General features: G+C 53.6%; 7 protein-coding genes across 7 annotated transcripts; 1 reads left to right on the forward strand and 6 right to left on the reverse strand.

Annotated features, from left to right (window-relative positions):
* Positions 1-440: 440 nt before the first annotated feature.
* On the reverse strand, positions 441-1,997 carry PODANS_2_11030 (uncharacterized protein; the record flags this gene model as incomplete). Its single annotated transcript, XM_001911880.1, has 1 exon — positions 441-1,997. The coding sequence occupies one exon, from the start codon at positions 1,995-1,997 to the stop codon at positions 441-443; it is 1,557 nt and encodes a 518-aa protein (XP_001911915.1).
* Positions 1,998-4,269: 2,272 nt separating this feature from the next.
* Positions 4,270-5,080, reverse strand: PODANS_2_11040 (uncharacterized protein; the record flags this gene model as incomplete). Its single annotated transcript, XM_001911881.1, has 5 exons — positions 4,270-4,382; positions 4,434-4,479; positions 4,539-4,820; positions 4,882-5,012; positions 5,074-5,080. 5 exons carry the CDS (start codon positions 5,078-5,080, stop codon positions 4,270-4,272), a joined length of 579 nt encoding a protein of 192 aa, XP_001911916.1.
* A 577-nt stretch (positions 5,081-5,657) lies between these two features.
* PODANS_2_11050 (uncharacterized protein) lies at positions 5,658-7,292 on the forward strand (the record flags this gene model as incomplete). Its single annotated transcript, XM_001911882.1, has 1 exon — positions 5,658-7,292. One exon carries the CDS (start codon positions 5,658-5,660, stop codon positions 7,290-7,292), a length of 1,635 nt encoding a protein of 544 aa, XP_001911917.1.
* Positions 7,293-8,289: 997 nt separating this feature from the next.
* On the reverse strand, positions 8,290-12,708 carry PODANS_2_11060 (uncharacterized protein; the record flags this gene model as incomplete). Its single annotated transcript, XM_001911883.1, has 1 exon — positions 8,290-12,708. The coding sequence occupies one exon, from the start codon at positions 12,706-12,708 to the stop codon at positions 8,290-8,292; it is 4,419 nt and encodes a 1,472-aa protein (XP_001911918.1).
* A 1,357-nt stretch (positions 12,709-14,065) lies between these two features.
* Positions 14,066-15,580, reverse strand: PODANS_2_11070 (uncharacterized protein; the record flags this gene model as incomplete). The annotated part of the gene is made up of 1 exon (XM_001911884.1): positions 14,066-15,580. One exon carries the CDS (start codon positions 15,578-15,580, stop codon positions 14,066-14,068), a length of 1,515 nt encoding a protein of 504 aa, XP_001911919.1.
* A 2,234-nt stretch (positions 15,581-17,814) lies between these two features.
* Positions 17,815-19,182, reverse strand: PODANS_2_11080 (uncharacterized protein; the record flags this gene model as incomplete). Its single annotated transcript, XM_001911885.1, has 5 exons — positions 17,815-17,825; positions 17,883-18,398; positions 18,454-18,803; positions 18,892-18,991; positions 19,131-19,182. The coding sequence occupies 5 exons, from the start codon at positions 19,180-19,182 to the stop codon at positions 17,815-17,817; spliced, it is 1,029 nt and encodes a 342-aa protein (XP_001911920.1).
* A 1,164-nt stretch (positions 19,183-20,346) lies between these two features.
* PODANS_2_11090 (uncharacterized protein) lies at positions 20,347-22,848 on the reverse strand (the record flags this gene model as incomplete). Its single annotated transcript, XM_001911886.1, has 4 exons — positions 20,347-20,597; positions 20,656-21,283; positions 21,459-22,766; positions 22,828-22,848. The coding sequence occupies 4 exons, from the start codon at positions 22,846-22,848 to the stop codon at positions 20,347-20,349; spliced, it is 2,208 nt and encodes a 735-aa protein (XP_001911921.1).
* Between the last annotated feature and the right edge of the window lie 50 nt (positions 22,849-22,898).

Here is a 22,898-nt window from a genome sequence, read left to right on the forward strand (position 1 = left end):
CCCCTGTCTCGTGCTGATGTGTTAACGCTTTTTTGGGGCATGGGGAATCCAGCCAAATTCTACTCATAATTAATTATACGGTCCTTTATACCCTAAGAAAAAGTCTCTAGAAATAGTAATCGAGAGAGAGAGAGAGAGAGAGAGAGAGAGAGAGAGAGAGAGAGAGAGAGAGAGAGAGAGAGAGAGAGAGAGAGAGAGAGAGAGAGAGTGTGTGTGTGTGTGTGTGTGTTTGTTGTTATTGCACATACCCAGCCCATTTGGTCCATCCCCATACTGCCCAGGTCGAGCCATCGAGTATCGATTGATGATGCGGGCATGAGATCTTGCCGCGTCAGGGGCTGCTGCACATCCTCCATCATGTGGTGCTGCTGCTCCTCTGGACCAAGCTCGGAATCCCAGTGTTCATCTACGTTGCGCGCACGCGGTCGAAAACGTGTCAGTCACTCACTCTTCTGGCTGGGAATGTGTGTAAAATGGGGATTGGAAGGACGGATATATAACATACCGGTCACAGAGAGGCTGCCGACGGACAAGGGCTCATGGCTTTGCGATGCGTTGAGCCAAGAGTCCTCGTCTCGCACGTACGCCTGATGTTCCGGGTGGTGCTGGTCAGGTGCGAGCTGTTTGCCTTTGTTCTGCTGCTTCTTCAGTTCAATCTTCTTCAGCATCGTGGCGAGCATGTCAGTCGCCTTCCGGAAGACGCCGTCAGCTTCCGAGATGGTTTCCCATATCTGATGGGACCTCTCCAACATCTTTTGGAGTTGCTCCTCGTTCGAGAAGGCTGACAAGGCCGGGTCTAGACTTGGCCAGCAGCTGCTCTCCTGGTGGTCGTGTCTCCCAGACTCTGGCTCGTGCTGAAGGACGAGGTAGACGACCATGGCGGCGAGGAGAAAGTCGTGGATGGCCAGCGCGCTGATGTACCAGCCTGTTGCCCTCAGTGCGCCGCCGGGCAGCGTGGCCAGGTGCATGAGGTTTTGGTGGTCCAGGAGGCTGATGGCGGCTTCGAGGCAGATTCTCCGGGAATAAGCATGCTCGGGCTTGGGGACGGGCTCGATGAGGTATCGACGGTGCAGCACGCAACGGCTCTTGTTGTACAGGGATATCAAACCGAACTGCTGGTTGACCAGAACCGGGGAGATGGGCTCGCCATCATAATCCTGTGGTGGCACGATTCTCTTCATGAAAGGGGGCACCTGGCTCCATATTTCGTCGAGTCGCATGTCGAGCTCCTGGACCTCGGCGTAGGTGGGTCGGGTGAGGGAGTTGGCTTGGCGGGCGACGAGACCGAAGACTTGACAGATGGAGGATTTCCAGATCGGGTATGTCAGCATGGTGTACTCGGTGTCGGGCCGGGCGGGGGGTAGCTGATGGCAGTCTTTGTCCAGGTCGTCATCGAAGAGGTTTCTGGGCAGGGCTGTGTCGCTCTCGATGCTGTATACCATGCTTGGGAGGCCCATGTGGAAAGAGACGAGGTGGTCGAATTGGCAGGCTACATGCCATAGCCTTCGCCTCATTTCTCCATCAAAAGAGGGGATGTTGGGGAGCTTGTCGGGGTCGCGGTGGAGGCCCATTCTCAGCATGAGTCTGATGCAGACTGATATCAACAGGTAACAGATCATCTGGGAGGTTCGGTTGATGAGGAATTCAGACTCGATGTACAAGAGAAAAGGTTGTATCGTTGACGGTCCGGGAGACGAGAACTTGCCTGCCACCAGGGCCCAAAGGGCGGCGGCACGATACCCTCGGAATCGCTCCATCGGGGGAACGTCCGAGTCGCCCGCCAGTTCCCGGGGGGCGGTGAACATGGAGAACGACGTTCCCTGTGCAATGATTACGAACAACAACGCCAGCCATTGCAGAGACGCCTTGTTCGGATCTTGCCAAAACACAGCACAATCTTTGGCAAAGGTCGGCTGGTGGACGCAGTGGTGGGTCGGGCTGGCGGCATCGAAATAACGCCGTGTCAGCCTTTCGACCACCGGTTGAGGGGGGAGCATATCAAATAGATCCTGCTTGCAGGTCGGGACGGTGTGAGACAACAGCAGCAAGCCAGGTGAGTGCGCGTCGTCGGGAGAGCCGAACCCTGCCACCGCGTCAGGGTCGAGGCCTGCTTCCCCGGTGTCTGCCTCCCCATCATCGTCGTCGTCGAAGTAACTCTTCAGGTCCTCGATCTATTTTATCACCCCTTTTATCAGCAACCCACCCACACCTCTCTCTTGGTCAAACCGTAGGAGAACACTCACATCCTCGAGCATAGCCATGAAATGCGTCGCCCCTACATACGTAACACTCCCCTTGCCGCTCTTCCCCAGCACGACCTGCCCAACAGGGACCGCGGCTGCTCTTTCATCTGGGCTTTCCTCGTTTTCATCGTCGTGCTCGTCGGTTTGATACTGGCCAGTGGCTGAAGAAGAGGATGTAAGCGCCGGGATGGGACCACGGATGTTAGGGTTGTTGGTGTGCATCATGCCCCTGACCATGGACTCTAGCCTTTTCAGGCGGGCAGCCATGGACCGCTCGGGGCGGGCTTTTTCTGGTTTTGGGGCGTAGATGCAGAGGTCTTCGCGGGCTTTTTTGAGGCAGTTTTTGCAGGGTTGTTGGCGGTCGCCTGGGTGATTGATGTCAGTTTGGGTTGACAACTGCAGCAGCGACAATGGGCGCAATCGATCGAGGCGGGCAGGTAAGGGAAAAGGAGCAGTAGAGTAACGCTAGTGGCCATGTTTTGATCGTCTGACATGAGAAGGTTGTTGTTCGGGCTGTGGGGAAAGAAAGTTTGAAGTAGACAGGTCAACAAGTAACGTTGAAATCGTGACGTCTGATTTAGGGTAGGTGTCTTGAGAGAGGTAGGCAGGTGTGATATAATACAGTAAATGTTGTGAAATATAGAACTTGTGTGGCTAGATACCCTATCAAGGGTTGGAGATCAAGCCATGATGAAGATATATCTCACAGTAGAAAGCGAAAAGAACTAGATACAATAAAAGAAATGAATGAATGAGTGAACAATACATACATTTTTGCTTACTGGTCCTACAAGGCCCACAAGATAGCAGGACCCTAGTCCGTTTCTGAGCTTGAGTGGGCGGAAGCTGATAGCTACTGTTGATAGGTAGTTGCGGCCGACTAGAAGCTGCGGCTCCCTTAGGTAATAAATGATGAAGGTTTCTCGGGGGGTTCGTTGGCTTCGGGTTGACATGAATGTTGCTGCTACCGCTGCCGGTGCTGTACCCGCGCTGGGGAGCTCGTGGGGGCCGGGAGGACATGATGCCTCCTTGAGGTGTGGTGATCCAACCTGTCGGTAACGGTTTTGATCTTGTGTCCGTTTCTGGAGTCCGGCTGTATAGACGAGGCACTTGAGGATTCAATATCTGGCGACTCGGATCGGGTTTATCGTTGTTGTAGGTTGTATATAAGCGAGGCTCGGAGATAAGGGGTTTGGCTGTGGTGCTTTATTCCGGTTTGTCTTGGGTTGATCTTTGCTCTTGATCTTGGAAAGCTCGGTAGGTGAGAGTTGGAGAAGGGATTACTCAGCGGTATGCGCCCAAAGAGAGTTTAGCAGTGGGATTGATGTGATGTGGTGGCTGGAATACTGTTCTTAGCATAAGATTCAGGTTGTGGATTTGGAATAGTCGTAGTCGACTGAATATGATGCTGCAATCACGACTATGATCTTGATGTGCAAAGCTCTTTTTCTGTCGGTAGGAACTTAATCTCCCTGCCGACAGCACTGGTATTCCCCTCTTCTCGGCAAGGGCCTTTGTCGAGCACCTACTGTGTGGTAGGATCGCATTTACAACCAACATGCATTGGACCTACCCAATCATCGAGCACTATGGCCGAGGGTTGGCAATGTTTGGAAGGGGACATATCAATCATATCGTGAGGGGGAAAAAAAACCATGTATTTGGGAATTTGCCTCGCTTTCTTCAGCCCCATTCCGATAATTACCATGCTGCCCATATGCATTTCCCTTTTTCCTGGCCCCAAACTCCAATAAAACAGAAGATATCAAGTCGGAAGACGTCTGGGTATCCCTTGTAGCCATCCACTGCCCTCCAGCCATGCCCTTGATTTTCACAATATCCCTCGGCTGCCTTGGTATTGCTGAGCAGCCTTGGCTTGTGCCATAAAAGCGCCACTAGGCCCAGCCGCTGGTTCAGAGGTATCGCTGTTGAACAGATAGCAGACACATATTCCTCAACCATGCGCCACGACTTGGCCGACGCCTTATCTCGTAGTATGTGATAGACCCATTTAGAATCCTCCCGCTCAAGTAGCCGGAGCACCAGGGAGTCTCTCGATGGCATATTTGCCCTTTTGGACGCCCAGAATGGGCACACCTGGGATCTTGCGGAGTCTTCGCTTGAGATCACGATCGTTGGCTGCTCTCTATCAGTAAAAGCTCAACGAGAAAAAAAAAGGGGGTTACCTACTGGCAACGATGTAGATACGGTTCTTCTGGACGCGGTCGACGATGCACTAGGCAGAGTTAATTAAATCAAGACACCGAAGAGAAGACGAATATTGGGAATTCTTACATCATCTGCATAGGTTCCCTTGTGGTCGCAGGTGAGCCTCGTCCACCTCTCGTCACGAGCAATCATCAAGGCCATGCGGTACTTGGGGCCCAGCTTCTCGAGTTCCGCCATGACGCAGTCTGTGATGATGATGTTGACCGAGGCATACAGGGCGTCCATGGCAGATTCTAGAAGTGGCAGCTTCGCCTGGATGGATCTGCTCAGGAAATTGGTATCGACAATGATCTGGTATGGTGGAACAAGCGAGGTGTTGAACTCGAAGAACATGGATGATGGTGCTTGCTGCGTGATGGTTAGTTTTGTCCTGTTCAGTCTGTGAAGATTATGAGAGGACAAGACATACAGGGACCTCGCGAACTAGTTCCTTCTCCTTCTTCTTGATTTCCAACTTCTTCTTCTCGGCCTCTGTTTTCCTCCTGTCATCGTTCTTGCCGATGACCCGCTTCATGCGGAACTCGCGAACTTTCTTTGCGACTGTTGTTATGTGGTTAGTGTCTGATGAGATGTGAAGGGTGAGTGGCGGACAGAAACTTACCACCCATATTGACGGTAAAGTCGCTGAATAATATTGGTATTGTCTATGAGATGTTTCAAATCACTCGGTGAGTCTGAATTATCGGGTTGTTCGTTTGATGGTGACGGCTTCGTTTCATGTAAGTGAATGAGTTTGCTGATCTTGAATTTTTTGAGAAGCCTGGCACGGACCAAGTTCGTCCCAGTCCCAATTGCAGCATGGTGGCGTGGCCCCGGCGCGTTGCACAGCGGGCGCTGCGGCAATCCCAGACAGCTGGCAACCGACTGCCCACCTCTAGCCCAGGCTGTCTTTAATTAAGGTTTGGCGGCGTCCAGAAACAGGAGGGGCGTCCTGAAATCATCTTGGCCCTGAAATGCAAGAACTGCAGGGCGCTCGCGATGCAGTAGTTAGGTGCGTCTGCACCCAATATGCAGGTATCCGTCTGCTTTCCACCATGAGACGGTTTGTGAAGGACAGTATCTTTCTGCAAATATCATAGAAATAATAGCCTGATGGGCTGAGACGCCGCAGCGTTGAGATTTGCTGGATCAGCGTGCCTGCGTTTGCCAAGACCAAGAGTGGTCCGGGGGAGACGAACGGGGAACATGGGAGGGGGGCTGACGGTTTTTACGGGGGGCCACCAACACGAAGGAGGTCTCCTTTTTCCCTACTGCTGGGCATCCCTTTGCCTCTCCATCTCTCTGTGCTATTACCTAGCCCTCGCTCGTGTCGCTACACTACACTACATACATCAATTTACATTCTTGCCGTCGGCCATTGACACGCGCGTCGCATCCCCTCGTTACCCATTTGTTTTGAGATTATTTTCCGCCGTGTGTCTCTCGGCCTGCCTGGAACTTGCTTCCGTCACCACTGAGACCTGGGCAACGCAGACTCAGCCCCGTCCCTCCACAACCACCCACTCGGAGTCGATCCCTTCGTTGGTGGCTGCAGGCCTTGTCCGACAACAAAGTCCTCTTCTCCAGGTTGAACCCCGCCAGATACTCATTGTGACCTTGAATACTGGAACAGTTATCGTTCACGAGGGCCTCGACGACACATTTGCCGCAATGCGGACATCATCGCCACTGTCGCTGAGGCGCGCGCTTCTGCTGACGTCCTTCTTCGCTGCCGGAGTCTACGCCCAACAAAACAACGACGACGAAGACGAAGCACAGACATCGCAAACACAAAACACACAGCCAACGCCCACAAACAACCGGCCATCGACCTCCTCCGCGAATGCGCAAACGAGCCAAACATCTTCTCCCACCAACGCTCCTCCCCCGCTGTCTTCCAGCACCCAATCCGAAGAAACACTCCCTTCCCTTCCTCAACCGACCGCCGACTTGACCCTCACCGATCTCCCGACCCTCTCCTCCCGTCCCGACCTCAGCATCCCGACTTACCCCCCTCCCGCCATCCCGCCCACCCACAATGCTCCCTTCATGAACCACTCGACCCTCCCAGATGGCACCGTATTTATCGCCGTCGGCGCCATCCTGGCCGCCTTTGGCCTCGCCGTCCTCCTCTGGCGCGGCATCCTCGTCTGCCTCCTCCACCGCAGCGTAGAACGCGCGGCCATGGCCCAGCACGCAGCAAACGACAAGTCGGCCGCCTCCTTCCCGGCTCCCCCGGCCCAATTCTACAAGTACCTCGAGCGGGAATCCAACGCCTCTCTTCCTGTTGCTGGCGCCAACTCGGGAACCAACAGCGGGATCGGCACCCGGCGCACCCACCGCGGTCCTACCCCCTCGGCCACCCCCTCGCAAACAAACCTGTTTTTTTCACCTACGGCCGGCCACGGAGCGGCAATGGGTGGCGGCGGTGCCGGAGCGGGCTCCTCAAACCGCGACTCGAGGTTTTTACCCTCTGGGTTTTATGCCTCAGCATCACCCAATCCTGGTGGTGCGGGTGCGGTAGGTGGTGGTGGTGGTGGTGGTGGTCATCAGCATGGAAACTCTGTTAGTCTGTCTACCCTGCGACCGGCATCACGAGGAAGGGGGCAGATGATGGGGCCTAGTCCGCCCGAGTCCCCGTCTATCGATCCGAGAATGGGAGGGGGGTTTAGCTCGAGCTCGCTGAACTTGAACAGGCCGCCTAGCGCGGGGGCGAGGGCGCCGAGTGCGTATTTGGATGACTTGTTGGATGATCAGCCGGGGTTGTTTCCTCCTGCTGGGGGGCAGCCTGGGCAGCAGGGGGGTGGGTATAATGGGGGGCAGCAGAAAGGGAGGTTTTAGGTTCTTTTGTCGTAGGGTTTTTATTCTGGGTTTGGGGAGATGGAGGTGGTTTAAAATGTTTATTTCTGGGGTTGTTGTGTAGTAGTAGTATGGACTTTTTTTTCAAATTGTTTAGGGATGGCGGGGGGGTTGGTGGTTTACCTTTTTGGGGCGAGTGGCATAGCAACCTTTTATTTTATTTTTTTCCTCTCTTCTTCTTTTATGGAAATTGTAGGAGGGTGGATTCCTGAGGGGGGTGTATTTTTTGTTTTTTGTTTATTACTATTGGAGCATCCAGTTTATTGTTTTTGGCGGTTTGGGTCAGAGAGAAGAGAAACTTTTTTTTTCTTTCTTCCGTGTCTTTGCTGAGGTTTGGTGGTGTGCTGTGTTAGTGTTGTGGACGATGAAGTTATCAGAATATTGGGGGGGTTATGGTTGCGACCTTGGTTGAATTTTTCTTGTTTTATGTTGTTGTGTGGTGTTTTCATTCGTCCTGGAGTGAGCGGTGTTTATGTCTTTTGTTCTTATGTGGGGGAAAAAAAGGGCTGTAAATATTCCCCTGATAGTTGAATCACAGGACCATACCAGACACACTTCATCTTTCCACTATCCCAACTTACACCAGGACCTGCCAGCCTCGTTTACCATCTCAAACAATTTTTTTTTAAAAAGCCGGACGGATACTTGCAGTGACACTTGCACAAAAACCCGGACTCTTACATATGTACAGGACAAGTACCGGACATACATGCAGCAGACAGGCAGATAGGGACATGGATCAGACGTAGTACACACAAACCGTCCTTTTCCACTCCCCGGACTTTGCCGAGCAGCTTCTCGGATGGTATTTCTGCTGTCGTGACACAAAGACTGGACATATTACTCCGGCTACAGCCACTCGTCAACATTCAAGCCACCCAAGTCTCCAAAACAAATATCGAAGCATCGCTGAATTTTTACACATTACTGCTATCCACAATCGTATACCTCCACCACCACATGTTTCCCTTTCCGCTGTTTACTGCTGCCCACTACCCAGTATATCCTCCCCCCTAATCCCGCTCCGCTCGCACATTCCCCTGAAAATCCCCCCTTCCACCTCCCACAACCCCCTCGGCGTCCCAATCTCCGCTATCCTCCCCTTGTCCATCACCACAATCCTGTCATACCCGATAATCGTCCTCAACCGGTGCGCTATACACAACAACGTCTTCCCCTTGAACCCCTTTGCCATCGTAGCCTGGATCTTGTCGTCTGTTTCCATGTCCACTGACGAGGTGGCCTCGTCGCAGACAATGATCTGCGAACCGCGGACCAGTGCCCTAGCCAGAGCCATCAACTGGCGTTGCCCAAGACTAAAGTTGAGACCGTCTTCTTCGACCGTGCTGTCGAGGTGGATTTTGGAAGACGAGGAATTATTCTCCCCCCCGTTGGCGGATGCTTCAGGTGAGGAAGGGGAAGGGGAAGGGGTGTCAGACACCAAATCGGCTTGACGCAAGGCACCCCAGAGTTCAAGGTCCGAGTGCTCGCCAAAGGGGTCGAGGTTGGACCTGACAGTGCCCCGGAAGAGGGTCGGGTCTTGGGGGATAATTGCCAGCCGGGAGCGGAGGTCGTGGAGGCCAACGGTGGAAATGTCAACCCCGTCAATGGTTATTTTTCCAGACGAGATCTCGACAAGGCGGAAGAGGGTGGACATGATGGATGATTTGCCTGCCCCTGTCCGCCCGACGATACCGATGCGCTCGCCGCCTTTGATGTGCATTGATAAGCCCTGCAGGACAAGAGGGAGACCCTCGCGGTAGCGCATGTGAACATCGTCAAAGACGATCTCGCCGTTTTGGGGCCATTCTTTGGGGAGTTCGATGGTCTTGAGGGGCGCTTCCTCGTCGAGCTCGGTACCGTAGTACAACAGGCGCTCGACCGCATTCATGCCGTTCTCGACTTCGGCGAGCTGGCGGACGGTGAATTGAATCATGCCTGCGATGCCGAGGATGTAGGACAGGACCAAACCGCCGATGGAAGGGGGCACGGAGAAGCGGGATGTGACGACCAAGATGCCCGTTGTGAAGACGAGAAGGTTGCCGATTTGATCGAGCCGGATTGACAACCACCGCTGGTTGGAATAGGTCAAGAAGTAGGCCGAGTCCATGTCGTCAATGGCTTGACGCAAGTCGACAATGAACCTCTCCTTGAGACCGTAGGCGCGGATGCTGGCCACCCCGGAAAGACCTTCGCCAAACTTGGCAAAGACGTTGGACCGAAGGATAGACTCCAAACGCTTGACTTCTCTCGCCGAGGCTCGGTAGTAAGATGTAGCAAACAGGAAGAGAATAAACAACGGAACAAGGGCGATGACAAAGTAGTAAAAGAAGGCGATGATGAGACAAAACACCGAGATGATGGAGCCTATGCTGAAGAAGTACATGCGCATGGCATCAGTCAAGTTGTTGTCCATGACATCAACGTCTCTGCTGAATCGGTTCGTGATGCGGCCCAGGGGAGTAGTATCGAAGAAGGACATGGGCGCGCGCAGGACCCTGGTGATGGCGTTCTGGAGCATGACCTTGCTGGCCGTCGTTCCAAAGATGGATAGGGATACCATGAAGGCGAACATGAGCAGAGCCTGGACGGCACCCAGACCGGCATAGACACCAATGTATTGCCCTGTTGAGAGACTCCACTTGTCTGCTGTCCACCACGAGAGCCACAGACTGGTGACAATGTTGGCGCCCTGAGAGATGATCAGGAGGAAGAGAACGATATAGAGGTTGAAGATGGTGCCGGAAGCCTTGATGTAAGACGTGTACACCGACCATGGCACGCTAGCCACCGCTCGCTCTTCGGCTTGCATGAGCGCCTTGCCCTTCTTCTTTTTCTTCTGTCCACTGTCCCCGGGAACTGTTGCAGCAGCGCCATCCTCCTTCTTCTCTTCAACGGCCGTGGTCTCCATCAACGTCCGGAAACCCTCCGAATTTTCCATGAGGTTTTTGAACGTGTCAACAGCCTGGATCTTGCCGGCCTCCATCCAGATGATTCTGTCGCAGCGGTTCAACACCCAGAGCTGATGTGTGGCCAAGATTCTGCACTTGTCCTTGAGAAGCCCACAGATGGCATTGTCGAAAATGTGTCTTCCAACATGAGCATCAACCGCGCTTAACGGATCGTCCATCAGAACGATGTCAGCGTTGAAGTAGATGGCGCGAGCAATGTTCAACCGTTGCTTTTGCCCGCCCGAGATTGTGATGCCTCTCTCGCCAATCTCAGTCAAGTCGTTGTTAGGCAGCATATCCAAATCCGGCTGCAGAGCACAAGCCTTGATGACATCGGAATACCACCCCTTGTCCATTTCCTTGCCGAACAGAATGTTCTCCTTGACCGTGGTATTTTGAATCCAAGCATACTGGGGGCAGAAGGCTCTGGACGCTCCCAAGACGACCTCGCCGCTCGTCTTACGCATGTCGCCAGCCAACGCAGCAAGCAGAGATGTTTTGCCACTGCCAACAGTACCAATAACAGCGACGAGCTCATTCCGGCCAACCTCGAAATTGAGATCTTGAAGTTTGAAGGGCTCCCGCTCTTCCACTAGAGTGCTCGCATCCTCGCTAGCATCTCCAGGCGTGGGCTTGGACTTGCTCTTGATGTTTGTCCCGACAGTCCCCTCGCTATCCTGGGTAGGTGTCCTTTCCCATGTGAAAGAAGCATCATGCATCTCAACCGCATTCTCGATCTCCGGGTCAAACTTGGCCTCCTCTTCCCGCTCCTCGGCCAGCACAAACTCCTGAATACGAGAAATCGACGACCAAGCATCCGTCACCTGGCCAATAACCATGGGCAACAGATTTAGTGGCATTCTCAGACCGTTGAACAGAGCCAACGACGAGAAGATTTCAGCAGGCGCCAGGTTGTGGTTGGTAAGCGAGTAGGTGATAAAGGCCAGCATGGAAGCAAAAATGGGCAGTGAAATGCTGATAGCCATGATGGCATTGCGAATCGAGAGAAGGACTTGAATGGCCGAGATCTCGCGGTTTCGAAAATCTCCCAGTCTCTGCAAAAACGAGCCCTCCCAGCCGAAGAACTTGACGAATCGAACCGACTGGAGGATTTCCTGCGTCAGACTGACTCTCTGGTCAGTAATCTTGTTGATGTCCTTTCTCCGCCTGAACAGGCTCCTGATGGCCCTGGTGAGGATGGGCATACCAACAACCAGCAAGGCAAAACCAGCCAGGGCGCTGTAGGTGATGTTGACGAGAAGCAACGCAAGCGTGATAAGACACGACAAGGGAGCAGTCCAGATCATGTGGAACAAGCCACAGGCCTGATCAACCCTGTACGTGTCGACGCTCATGATGTTGATGATCCTGCCATTTCCCCAACCTTCCCCATTAGCCCCAGCATCCTCTCCCCCCTTTCCACGCCTCTCATCCTTCCCCCCCTGCTTCTTCGCCGCCACCGCAGCAGGAATATCCGGCAACCCAACCCCGCCCGCCTTCGCCCTCCCACTGACCACCATGCTCTTCTCATAGATCAGACTAATCAAACTCGCCCTGGCCATCCCCCCGATAACCATGCCCCGGTAGATAAAATGGTTGATACAAAAACTCGACAACACCTGCATCCCCGTTACCCCAACAACCAACCCTATCCCCGCCGCCAAATTTGGCTCCGGAAAGTCCGGTACCCTATCCGCAAGCCAGGCGTCCTGCGCAAACTGGATGAGGTACCTCAGCGTGAACGGCGCCATGACCTGAAGGATAGTCGCCAACAGCTGGCACATACCGCCCAGCCAAAACTCCCAGGCGAATGTCTCGTGCATAGCCCACAACAGAGGGTATTTATCCCCTCTTTTGACCCTCTTCTCAAACGACTCCTTCATCCGCTCGGTGAGCGGTTCGACAGACCGGTCAGGGTTGACTTTGTATATGTCTGTCGGTTGAAGAGGGCGTTTATAACCCGTGGTCATGAGGGGCCCCATCCAGTGGAAGACGAGTTTGCTGAAGAAACTGGCCTTGTGCTCGGGAGAAACTACCCTCTCCTCTGGGATGGGCGGGATCTTGCCCCAGCGGAGGGGGTTAGGTTGCTTGTACCATGGCTTCTGAACTGGTAAAGGGGGGTTGGTGAGAGCGGCCGAGTCCACGCTTGTGGCGTAGGATTTGGTGCGGTTGAGCTCGTTTCGTTCTTTGTTGTTCTCGTGGTCGTCATCGCTGGCGTTGCCCGTACCGCCGGCGATGGTACCAACGGCTTCGATGCTATCATCGTCATCATCACCACGTCTGAGTTGACGGGCGGCGGTTTGTTTTTCCTCCTTGAGTTTTTCTGACGACTCCAAGCTTGACCGTGAGTAGACCCGAGCAAGAGGGTCTGGTGGTGGAATGGTGTGTTCTTCTTCGACTTTTGGTGGAGGTGGCGACCTGGAGGGTGAAGGTGGTGAGCCTGCCATGGTTATGGCTGCCGTTGGCGGGCTCAGAAACGGGACGACTCAACGGCCGTGAGTAGTGGGATGGACCCTGAAGAAGTCACCGGTGCGAGTCGAAAAAGGTGACCTGTTAAAACTATTATAGGATTGTGACGGCGGTGTCAAGAAGCACGCCACTGCACTAGCAGGATGCTAGCGTTTCGACAGTTGGGGGGTTACTGTGGAAATCCAACAGTCGTCGCGACCGAAATAGGCAGCTTGAGGGTTTGTTTGTTTGGAGAGGTCGAAAATATGACGATGACACTTGGAAGCTCGCGGAAGGGGGGGGTATCCACTCAATTATTGAACACGCCCAGGGCATTCATTCAAAAATAAATACGAGAGGGTGAGCAAAAAGTGTCCGGGCAGTAGAAATTGTAGGAGCAATAGGTAGAATAGAGAAATAGGTTGCCAAAACTGGCAAGAGGCTCGACCTCGTTGTTGTCGGAGAGTTACGAGTGCGAAGGGTAGGTAGTGTAGAAAATTGATTAGAAAGCAAAAACAGGGGCTTAAAGTTCCCTGCTCTTGGCCTTCCCCCAACGTCTTTTCCCTCTTTTTTTTAGTTTTTTTTTTATGTCCGTTCCATGTCCCGATTCCCGATTCTTTACGATGGAGGACAGCGGCCAAACCAGAGTTGGATCGAGCTAGCGAAGAGCGGCAAGTCGCATATGACATGATGACCTGCGAAGACAGTCGGCACACGGCAAGTCCCAAGCACCGACTTCCCCATTTGCCATACTTTGCACGCGCATTAGTCTCCTTTTACTATCCCCTATGATTTTGTAATCGGAGATATCGGTGGCTTTTTCCATCCCCCTTGTTCTTGTGTCCACCGCCTATTCTTTTCCGCCTTTTCCATCACGTCAGCAGACAAAGGAGAACACGCGTTATGACCACCGGGCATTGGGAAAGCTGTTATCTGAATAAATTGGCCATGTCAGTTTTATGGAAGGGCTTCAGTTGCACAGCAGGCTATATAAGTCACTACACATGGGGCCGCCGGCATGCGGGCCTCGATAATGCAAGCGGCTTAGGTTGAAGTGATTGGACGAGTCGAGGACGAGCTGTTTCCGGGTGGGTAGCATCGGTACCGTGACGGCACCGGCAGTCGATGACTTATCCCCGGACATTGAGCACTATCCGATGGAAAATAGGACAGAGCTGCCAGCAATGTCTAGAGTATACAGTTCCCTGTGTCACCTTTCCCGTTAGAGACCAAGACTGCGATGTCATGTCACTCATACAGTACAATTTGTTCTAGAAGACTTGGCATTTTCTTGTCAGATTTAGTCCAAGACAACCCCAACGTCACACAACTAAAGACATGAAAGACTCAGATGTGTCAAAAAGATAGAAAAGCCAACTGCCAATCCACCCTCAACCTCTTCTTCTCTCTCCTCTCCACCCTCTCCTGCGCCCTCCTCTTTCTTCTCGAAGCCCCCCTATCCTCCATAAACCTCCCATACCTCCACTCCAACCACTTTCTCAAGAAGATCTGAAAATCTGTCTTGGTCAGCCTCCCCTCCCACGTCAAGCCCTGCAATCTACACCCCGCCCCCGTCCCCCTAAACTCCCTCACCAACCGTGTCGGCACCTTCCCATACCTCCCCCACCAAGTATGAGCCGTCTCAACCTGCGTCCCAAACTCCCCAAAAACAACCTTATCCCTGAACAGCTTCGACACCCCCTTCCTCTGCCCCTTTAGCTTCCACTCCTTCTTCTTCATACTCCCATACTCTTTCCCATTCAACTTATCCCACTTCACATTCTTCATCCCCTCCCACTCTTTTTTCCACTGCTCCCTCTCCTTCCTATCCTTACCCACTGTTCCCAACCCCAACCCCTCCCTCCACGCCCTCACCACCGCCTCAGTTTCTTTCTGTCCAAAAACCCCCATCTGCATCAACTCCTTAACAGCTTTATAAAACCCCTTGTTATCATTAAACACCTCCCCCAACCCCAACCTCCTCCTATTCTTCTCCCTCTCCAGATCAGGAATCACATTCCCATTCTCGTCATACCTCACCGCAGGCAACTCACTCTCCCTAACCGCCTTTCGCATCCCCTCCTCCGCCCACACCTTCTTCTTCCTCGCCCCATCATCCCCACCCGGCCCACCACCACCACCACCACCACCACCATCACCACCACCATCAAAACTAGCATCCGATTCATCGCTCGTATCCATCTCCATCACATCAGCAGGCGGGTCCAACCCGTCCGGCTCCGTCGCCGCCCGCCGCGCAGAATGAGCCACATACCCCGTCCAATACAGATCCGACTCCGCGGTGGGAGCAGCCCCCGTTGATCTCCCCCCAGCAGCAGCAGCAGCAGCAGCAACAAGAACACCACCGGTTCGGGTGAATGCATTAACCCCCCCTCCGACACCAACATCAGGAAGAGCAGCAGCAGCAACATCACCCCCAGGACCAAGGTTAGACCCAGCAACACTAACCACATTCTTCTTCCTCACCCACCCAAGAGTAACAGGCGTCACCAGCCCCCCCCGGCCACCACGACCAGGTGTGCTTTGCCTTGGTGTGTTTCCCCCAGGTGTTCTCCCAGGCGGGGTTTTGGGCGGTTCGGGAGTCTTCCTCCCCCGGTGGTGGTGGTGGTTGCGGTGGTGGTGTCTTGGGACCGGTAACACTCCCAACAACACTAGGCGTGGGCGTCTTCCTCCCCCCCGAAGCAGCACTAGGCGTCTTCCCCCTCCCGCCGCCACTGTTGTCAGGACTAACGTCTGTGTTCGGGCTCGAAACAACAACCGGCTGGGCAGGGCTCTGATCAACCTCCTCTTCTGATCCCGAGTAGGAAGGAGAAGACGAAAGAGATTCGTATACCGCCTCCGACTCCTCATCGCTGACTGCTACATCGTCAATCTCACTGTCATCAACGACAAAGTCGGGGGGTAGGAAGCCGACCTGTAGCGGTTTGCTGCTGCTGCTGCTGACCAGCCGTACCAGTGTTTTGAGCAGCGCTCGCCGCCGCAGCAGCGGCAGCTTGAGCTCTTGTCTGAGCCCTGGTTGCCCTTCTGGCCGGCTTCGCCATCACCGAGTCGTCGTCGTCGCTGCTGATAAAGTCCCTGTACCCATACCCGACATTGCCCGCCTCCCGCTCCAGTTCCTCGTCGTATCCCCCCTCGACATAATACTCTTCGTTGCAGCACTCATCATCCTGTTGGTCACATGGTTGTTGGTTCTGCTGTTGCAGAGCCTGGCGCATCCATTGGAGAAAAGACATGGTGACAAGTAGTAGTAGTAGTAGCAAGGTGATTGATAGACCAGGACAGACAGAAGCCTCGAGCAGTTTAACTGAGAGAAAAAGTAGGCAGATAGTAAGCAAGTAACAATGTTATTGGCTTTCTATAATTCTTTTCGAGGTACTATACCCTGAACGCAGACGGCTGGACAAAAAGCCACTGGTGGTCCGAGCGGCCATGCTCCAAAACTGCTTCTTTCACATCAACCCTTTGTTCAACAACCAAAGCTCCAGCTCACAAGTGAGCTGATCTTAAAGTGCCCAAAGCTTAACGCCGGAATGGACAATGACAACAAGAGCACCATGTTGACCTTGTGCTCTTCCAATCCAATCCTCAAAACGAAAAAAGAAAATAAGAAAAAAAGAAAAAAAGACAAAGAAGAAGAGAATAAACAAACGTATGTGGACCTTGGATTTGCGTCCACTGTTGACTTTTGAGGCTGAGAGAAAAATGCAAAATGCCCCTACCAGTAAACCACTTGGTTGTTGTTGACCCCCATCCCATCCCCGCCGAAAACAGACAGCCTTCCCTCTTCAATGTCCGGAACCAAAGGTAACGGCATGGAGGATTAACCAGCCAACTTCAGCCACAGTCCCCTCCACTCGTCCATAGTGTAGTCGTGCCCTTCCATTGTCTTTTCTCCCATGCTACCATGTCTCAGACACAGAAACAATGCATGCATGTCTCGCCAACTACCGCCATCAACCCTCGTCGGCCTCACCGCTGACCAGTTGGTCAAATGCTTCCTCCATGCTCGCCAAAGTGTACCGGGTACTGGAATGCAGATAGCGAGGACATCGTGACAGGCAACCACCGGCGGGCCGCAGAGCGTGGCGTTTGCCTGTGTAACAAACCAAACAGACATGTCTCGGGCCCATGCATAAACTCCGCCCACACGGGCTTCGTACCTGGAAAGAAATAAACTAGTTAGCTCCGTCAGCTTGAGACACGATAGGTTACCTGCTCTGCCCTTTTGGCGACGGAATCAAGTCAGCAGTATGGAGGTATTGCCAAAAACGAGGGATCCACGGGGACGAACAAAGACGCTTTGGGTTGCCACTTGACTTGAAAGTTTTTTTTTTTTTTTTATAAAAAAAAACCCAAAAAAAAACCAACACGTTTGCACCACTGGGGCCATGGCGATACTTAATGCACGTGTGTCAAGGGCGTATTATGCTGTGTGGGTGTGTAGGTGTCAGGAATAGGAAGATGGTGATGGTAATCGCAAGGACGCATTTACATGTCGGAAAAAAAGGCTGTTAGTTTGTGGTGTGTCACGGATCAAGGCTGGCTGGCTGGCTGAAGTTGATGTGTTTCGTATCATGTCGACTACGTAATGAAATCCCCCGGTCTGAAAACTGCCGCCGTGCTTTTATGCCGCTGCTGCAAAAGTCGTCACGAAATTGAGATGCCGATGAGCCGTAGCAAAGAGGCGGAAAAAAAGTGATAGTACAAGCGAGGCTGTCATCCAAGCGGAAACTCGATAGGATGACGGCGAATGGGTAGGCCCACCCCAAAACAAGTGTCGACCAGTGCTGCCGCAAACCGGAGAGTGCCAGTCCCAACCCCTCAACCCTCGGAACTGTCGAAAGTCGCAACCCAGAGAAAGGCTAAGAAGTAAAAAGATCTAGAACCCCAGAGGCTGCCAAGACGATGTGCCGAATAAACAGAGGCCGTTTAACCCTCCAAGATTGCCGAAACTCCTGCTGTCCGAATCGCGTTTTAGGATATCCGATTTTTCCCCAGTGCCAGACGCGAAAAAACAAGAAAAAGGAAAGAAATCCCGTGCTGCGAAGACGTCAAATGCCAGAGAGAAAAGGGATGCCCGATACTTAGCGAGCGCCTAGAGAGGACGAGTCAGTAACTGGTTGTCGAGGGGAGGGCGATCAAGGTCCATTACCGTAGGGGTCACGGCTGTCGCCGCGGGGAGCAGCGTCGCCATAGCCGGCAGCGGCAGGAGGAGCGGCGTCACGAGGACGGGAGTCGCGCTCACTCGGACGATCGTAGCCACGGTCAGCGCGGTCACCACGGTCGTAGCTGGGACCACCCCGACGGTCATCACCGCCACCACGTCCGCCGCCATAGCCCCGATCATCACGGCCGGCGTAGCGGTCAATGCCACCACGGCCACCATAGTTGTCGTCACGCTCGCGGCGGTCATACCCGCGGTCATCACGGTAATCACGGCCGTAGCCACGGTCATCGCGATAGTCACGGCCACCGCCGCCGCCGCCACCATAGCCGCGGTCGTATCCACGATCAGGGGCCCCACGGTCGTAAGCGCGGTCATCCCCACGATAACCACGGTGAGAGCCGCCACGGTACGAGTCGTCTCCACCACGGTAACCACCGCCGCCATAACCGCCGCCATAGCCGCCACCACGACGACGGTCATCAAAACGACCACGGCCATCTTCTGGTCTAGTTAGCCTTGATCGTTACACAGGTGATGGAAGGAACTAGATACTCACCACGCTTGGGAGGACCGAAGTACTTGCCCGGGGTGGGAGTGCGAGGACGGGCGCGACGAGCCTTCTCAATAGAAAGAGTGCGACCCTCAATCACCTCACCACGAAGGCCATCAATCGCAGCCTCAGCCATTTCGGAAGTAACCATCTTGACGAAGCCAAAGCCACGGGACTCGCCAGTCTGGGGATCCTTCATGATCTGGCACTTCTCGACCTCGCCATACTTCTCGAACAGACGGGTAACCTCGGCCTCCTCGAGACGAGGATGGATGCCGGTGACGAAGAGGTTGGAGCCAGGGTTGACGGCACCATCTTCACCCTTCTGGGAGTTGTTATCACTCTTAACCGGGGCGCTGTTGGACGACGAAATCAATTAGCGGGTTGGCTCCAGACGATGATGAGAAGCTAATGTTTTGTCTAAATAAATCGAGACAAACATACCGGTCGTTACCGTTGGGCGACATGGAGCGGCGACGCGACTCGTGGCCATCGTCGCGGCGAGGAGAAGCACTGCGGTCTCGTTCGTAGCGAGGAGCCTCGTCTGTGTTAAGAGAGGGAAAAACGTCAGCGATGATGCTCCTCTCGATCCGAGTCGGAAATGATGGAGTGGAAAAGAAGCCAGGGTCGACGCGCGCCACACGAGACGCGATCGACATCGATTGATATCAGCAGCGACTTACCATCGAAACGGTCGCCATTGGCGTTCTCGTAGTCCATCGACGTGGTCGCCATCTTTGTGCTTGTTTGTGTAGTGGATGTGAATATGGTTGTGTTCTTGCGAAGGGAAAATAAGAGAAGGCCGCTGCAAGATTTTTGGTGGAGTTTGGGTGCACTCTCGGTGACGGAGAGATTTTGGCTTTGGGGGGGGAGGGGTGGGAAGAGAAAAGAGAGCGAGGGAAGGTTTGGTTCGGCCCAGAGCGCGCAGAAGGGAAGGATGACGGGACAGGAAGAGCTCTGAAAAAAAATGGAAATTATCAATGCGCAGCCTGGCTGCCTGGGGTGCAAAACTGCCAAGACCTGGAGTCGCCGCAAAGGGGGGATTTCGTATTCTCTACGCCTTGTTAGGCCTTGTGGAAGTGAATTGCTCTTCGTTATCGATAGCAGAGTTTTTCCGCAAACAAAAGTGGGGAAGGATTTTTAGGACAGATAAAGGTCCAGAGCGAATCAGCAAGAACGAAGGAGGTCATGCGTGCCAATTAAGACATCCTGAGTGAATAAAAGAGGCGACAATGGCCGCCGGTTGCAACAACCGAACGGTTCAATGTTTGCCTCTCACCCTCTTCTAGTTGTTACGGTCTAATTGCATATCTAGGCTGGGCAAGTGAACATGAACTAAGCCAAGAATGGCCTAATCAGGGCGAGCTTGTCTTGAATTAACTTCTCCACTCGACCCCAGATCTCGGATCTTATCAATCTCGAAAGCACAGGGCCACAGTCACCTCACCCGACAAGAACAACACCGTGAATAGCAAGTGTCATGACTCGTGATTTCCTGAGACTTGCATAAGGATGCTGAGGCCTCCTCGTGATGGATGGTGGTCATGGAGGAGGGATGTCAGAGTAACAACAGCAGCCAACAGAGTGAGTGGCAAATTAAAGAGTTGTCCTCTCCATGATTGGACAACCTAAAGCAAACTCAAGCGCCTCTCTCCCACTCTTCTCTCCAACTTGTATCACCACTCACAGAGCTCCATGCATCACGAGGCTGCGTGTTATCATGCAAGCTCGAACAGCTGCAGCTTAAAACAACGGCAGCACGTGCGCGGATGCCGCAACACGCACCTTGATCGCAAATTTTGTACCCGAAATGAATGTTGCATACAGCTGCTTGAAGCTATACTATCATGGCCCTTTTCAGTCTTCATATGCCCTCACATAGACACTAAACCCAGGTCCTCAAAGGTCCTCCCACCCCTCATCATCATACTGCTCACCAGTAGAAAGATCCCTCATCAGCACCAACTCAACATCAACCTCCCCAGGCTCCCTCTTATCCAAAAACTTCAATGCCTCCACAGCCTTGCCTCCGCATGCCCTCTCCAGTGCCAAGAAGGCAAAGTGCCCCCCAACCACCGGTCTCGCCATGAACCAAATCCCCGGGAACCCTCCATTGCCCTCTGTATCATACAAGTCCGTAAAAGGACGATCTAACACCACGTTAGCAAATACACCATCACATGCAGTGGAAAGAGGAGAAGAACCTACCAGTCTCAGTCTCATTCACCCACCTGGCCACACTCGTCAGAATCTCCGTCCTCGTCTTCCGTCCCGTCACCGCCGCCGCAAAAAACTCCCAGTCACTCTTCGTATACAAGTGCCTCGAATCCAACGGCAGCCCATACTTTTGCAGAACCGCATGATACCAATCGCTCTGCATCTGGTAGACCTTGTCAGGGATAAAGACGTTCCCATCTTTTTCAGACCGGTAAGCCTGTTGTCCAAGTGGTATCTGACTTTCCATCCTCGGCTGCTTCCCACTCTTTCTCCCTCCTGTCACCGAAGATTTGTTCTTGTCCGAAACATGGAAACACAACAGCGAGTCCGCATACAGGTTGTAAATAGTCGTCCACGATCCATACCAAGTGTACGCCAGCTTGGCATGGGTCCCATCCCTCGAGATGCCATACTCCTGCCACTTCTCAATATACTCCCCCGCCGTCTCCCGATAAAACTTTGCATCCTCCTTTTCGCCCACAATATCCGCAATCTCGCTCATGGCTTTAATCCCAATAATCCCCTTCAGCGCCAAGTTCGTCTGGTTCGCCAACCACCCCGCAAAGTCATCCGTGCAAAGCTGATTATGCGGAATAAGCGACTCCCTGACCAAGTAACCCTGTCCACTGCTTCCAAAGCTTGTAAGACCGCGACAACCACTTCTCCGCCGCCTTGGGCGTAGAGCCAAGCTTAGCCTCCCCTCTGGGTAAATCAATCCCATACTCATCCACACTCTCCCACCACCTCTTCGCTCCCGGAGCCGTCCTCATCCCCTCCGCCCCCTTTGGCCTCACAAACGCAGGATCAGTATCATACCTCAGCGCATTCGCCAACGCCAACCCCATAATCAACATATTCCCACACTCCTCCACAGGCATATACTCATCCCTCCCATCCGGATGCCCCGTCGCGTTCGGAAAATGCGCCCCCAGATCATGCATCGAATAGTCGTTTGGATACTGCCCGCTCAGCTGGTGCTCCAGCAGCGGCTCCAGCAGATACGCCAACCACCTCGGGTTGGTATACAGGAAGAACGGAAAGGCCGGGAAGATCACATCCACCGTCTGGAAATTCCCATTGCTCGAAATCTCCTTCAAAAACAAAATCGGGTCCTCGGGCGTCCCCGAAAACTGCGTCGCCCCCAGCACCTGCCTCGCGCTCAGCGCAGCAATATCCTGATACTCCCTCGACCCAGACTCATACGCATCCCGTGCCAACGCATCCGAATACTCCCCCGCCAGTTTTGCTGCAGTCTCAAAGTCATCAAAATGCCAACCCACTAATTCATCCGCATCGGTAAAAAAACTCTGCCAAAGCGGCCTCATCATCGTCAACCCCCTAGCACTAGCAAACTGCACAACCGGATCCTGCACCAGCGCCCACGTAAACCTCACGCTCTCCTCCCTTTTCTCACACTTTTCCTTCCCCTTCCCCCCATCAGCCAACTTGAACCCCTTTGAAAAAGCAAAAACCGGCTCATCCTCCATCACCCTCCTGAACTCCCCATCCACCTCATCCCTCAGCTCCCCCCTCTCCGCAAACAACCCCCTCAGCAAAGCACTAGTCCCACTCTGATACCTCACCCCGTTCTCCCCTCCCGGGGCAGAAAAGTGCAAAGTCCCCCACTCGGCCCGATCCCCAAACTCGGTCAGCAGCTCCTCCCTCTCCCTCCTCACCTTCCAAGTTTTTATTCCTGTCTTTGTCCCATTTTTTGTCCCCTTTTCTTCCCCGGGAGGAGATTCAAACATCTCCCACCGCAAAGTATTATCCCTGTTCCCCGTCACCCACTCCCCATTCACATCCGTGTACAAATCCAAGTCGTCGCACCCCGCAACAAAAACAGTCATGTACCCCGCCGGAATGGCCTGTCTCATCGTCGAGGAGGGTGTGATAGGTGACAGGAACGAGAGCGTAACTAGTACCGAGGATTCTCCACCCGCCGCGGGGATGGAATAGCTCAGGTTGGTGGTGGAAGCATCAAACGTTACGCCGAGATACTCTGGATACGCAATCTTGTGACGTTTTGTCGACAAAGAGTCTTGCGGCCGGCCGAGGAGGGGGTAGACCTTCCCCGAGGCAGAGGCCATGACCGAGAAGCCGACCTACACACCCGTTGGTTTAGTAGCTTGTGAGGGGGTTGGGAAAAGGGGGGGAAGGACGTACGTGAGCACCAGTCCAAAACATTGGCCAGTTCTCCCATGGTGCATCACGGGCGTGGTATACGCTCCATTGCC

This window comes from Podospora anserina, chromosome 2, assembly GCF_000226545.1.
Source record: "Podospora anserina S mat+ genomic DNA chromosome 2, supercontig 2".
Lineage (NCBI taxonomy): Eukaryota > Fungi > Ascomycota > Sordariomycetes > Sordariales > Podosporaceae > Podospora > Podospora anserina.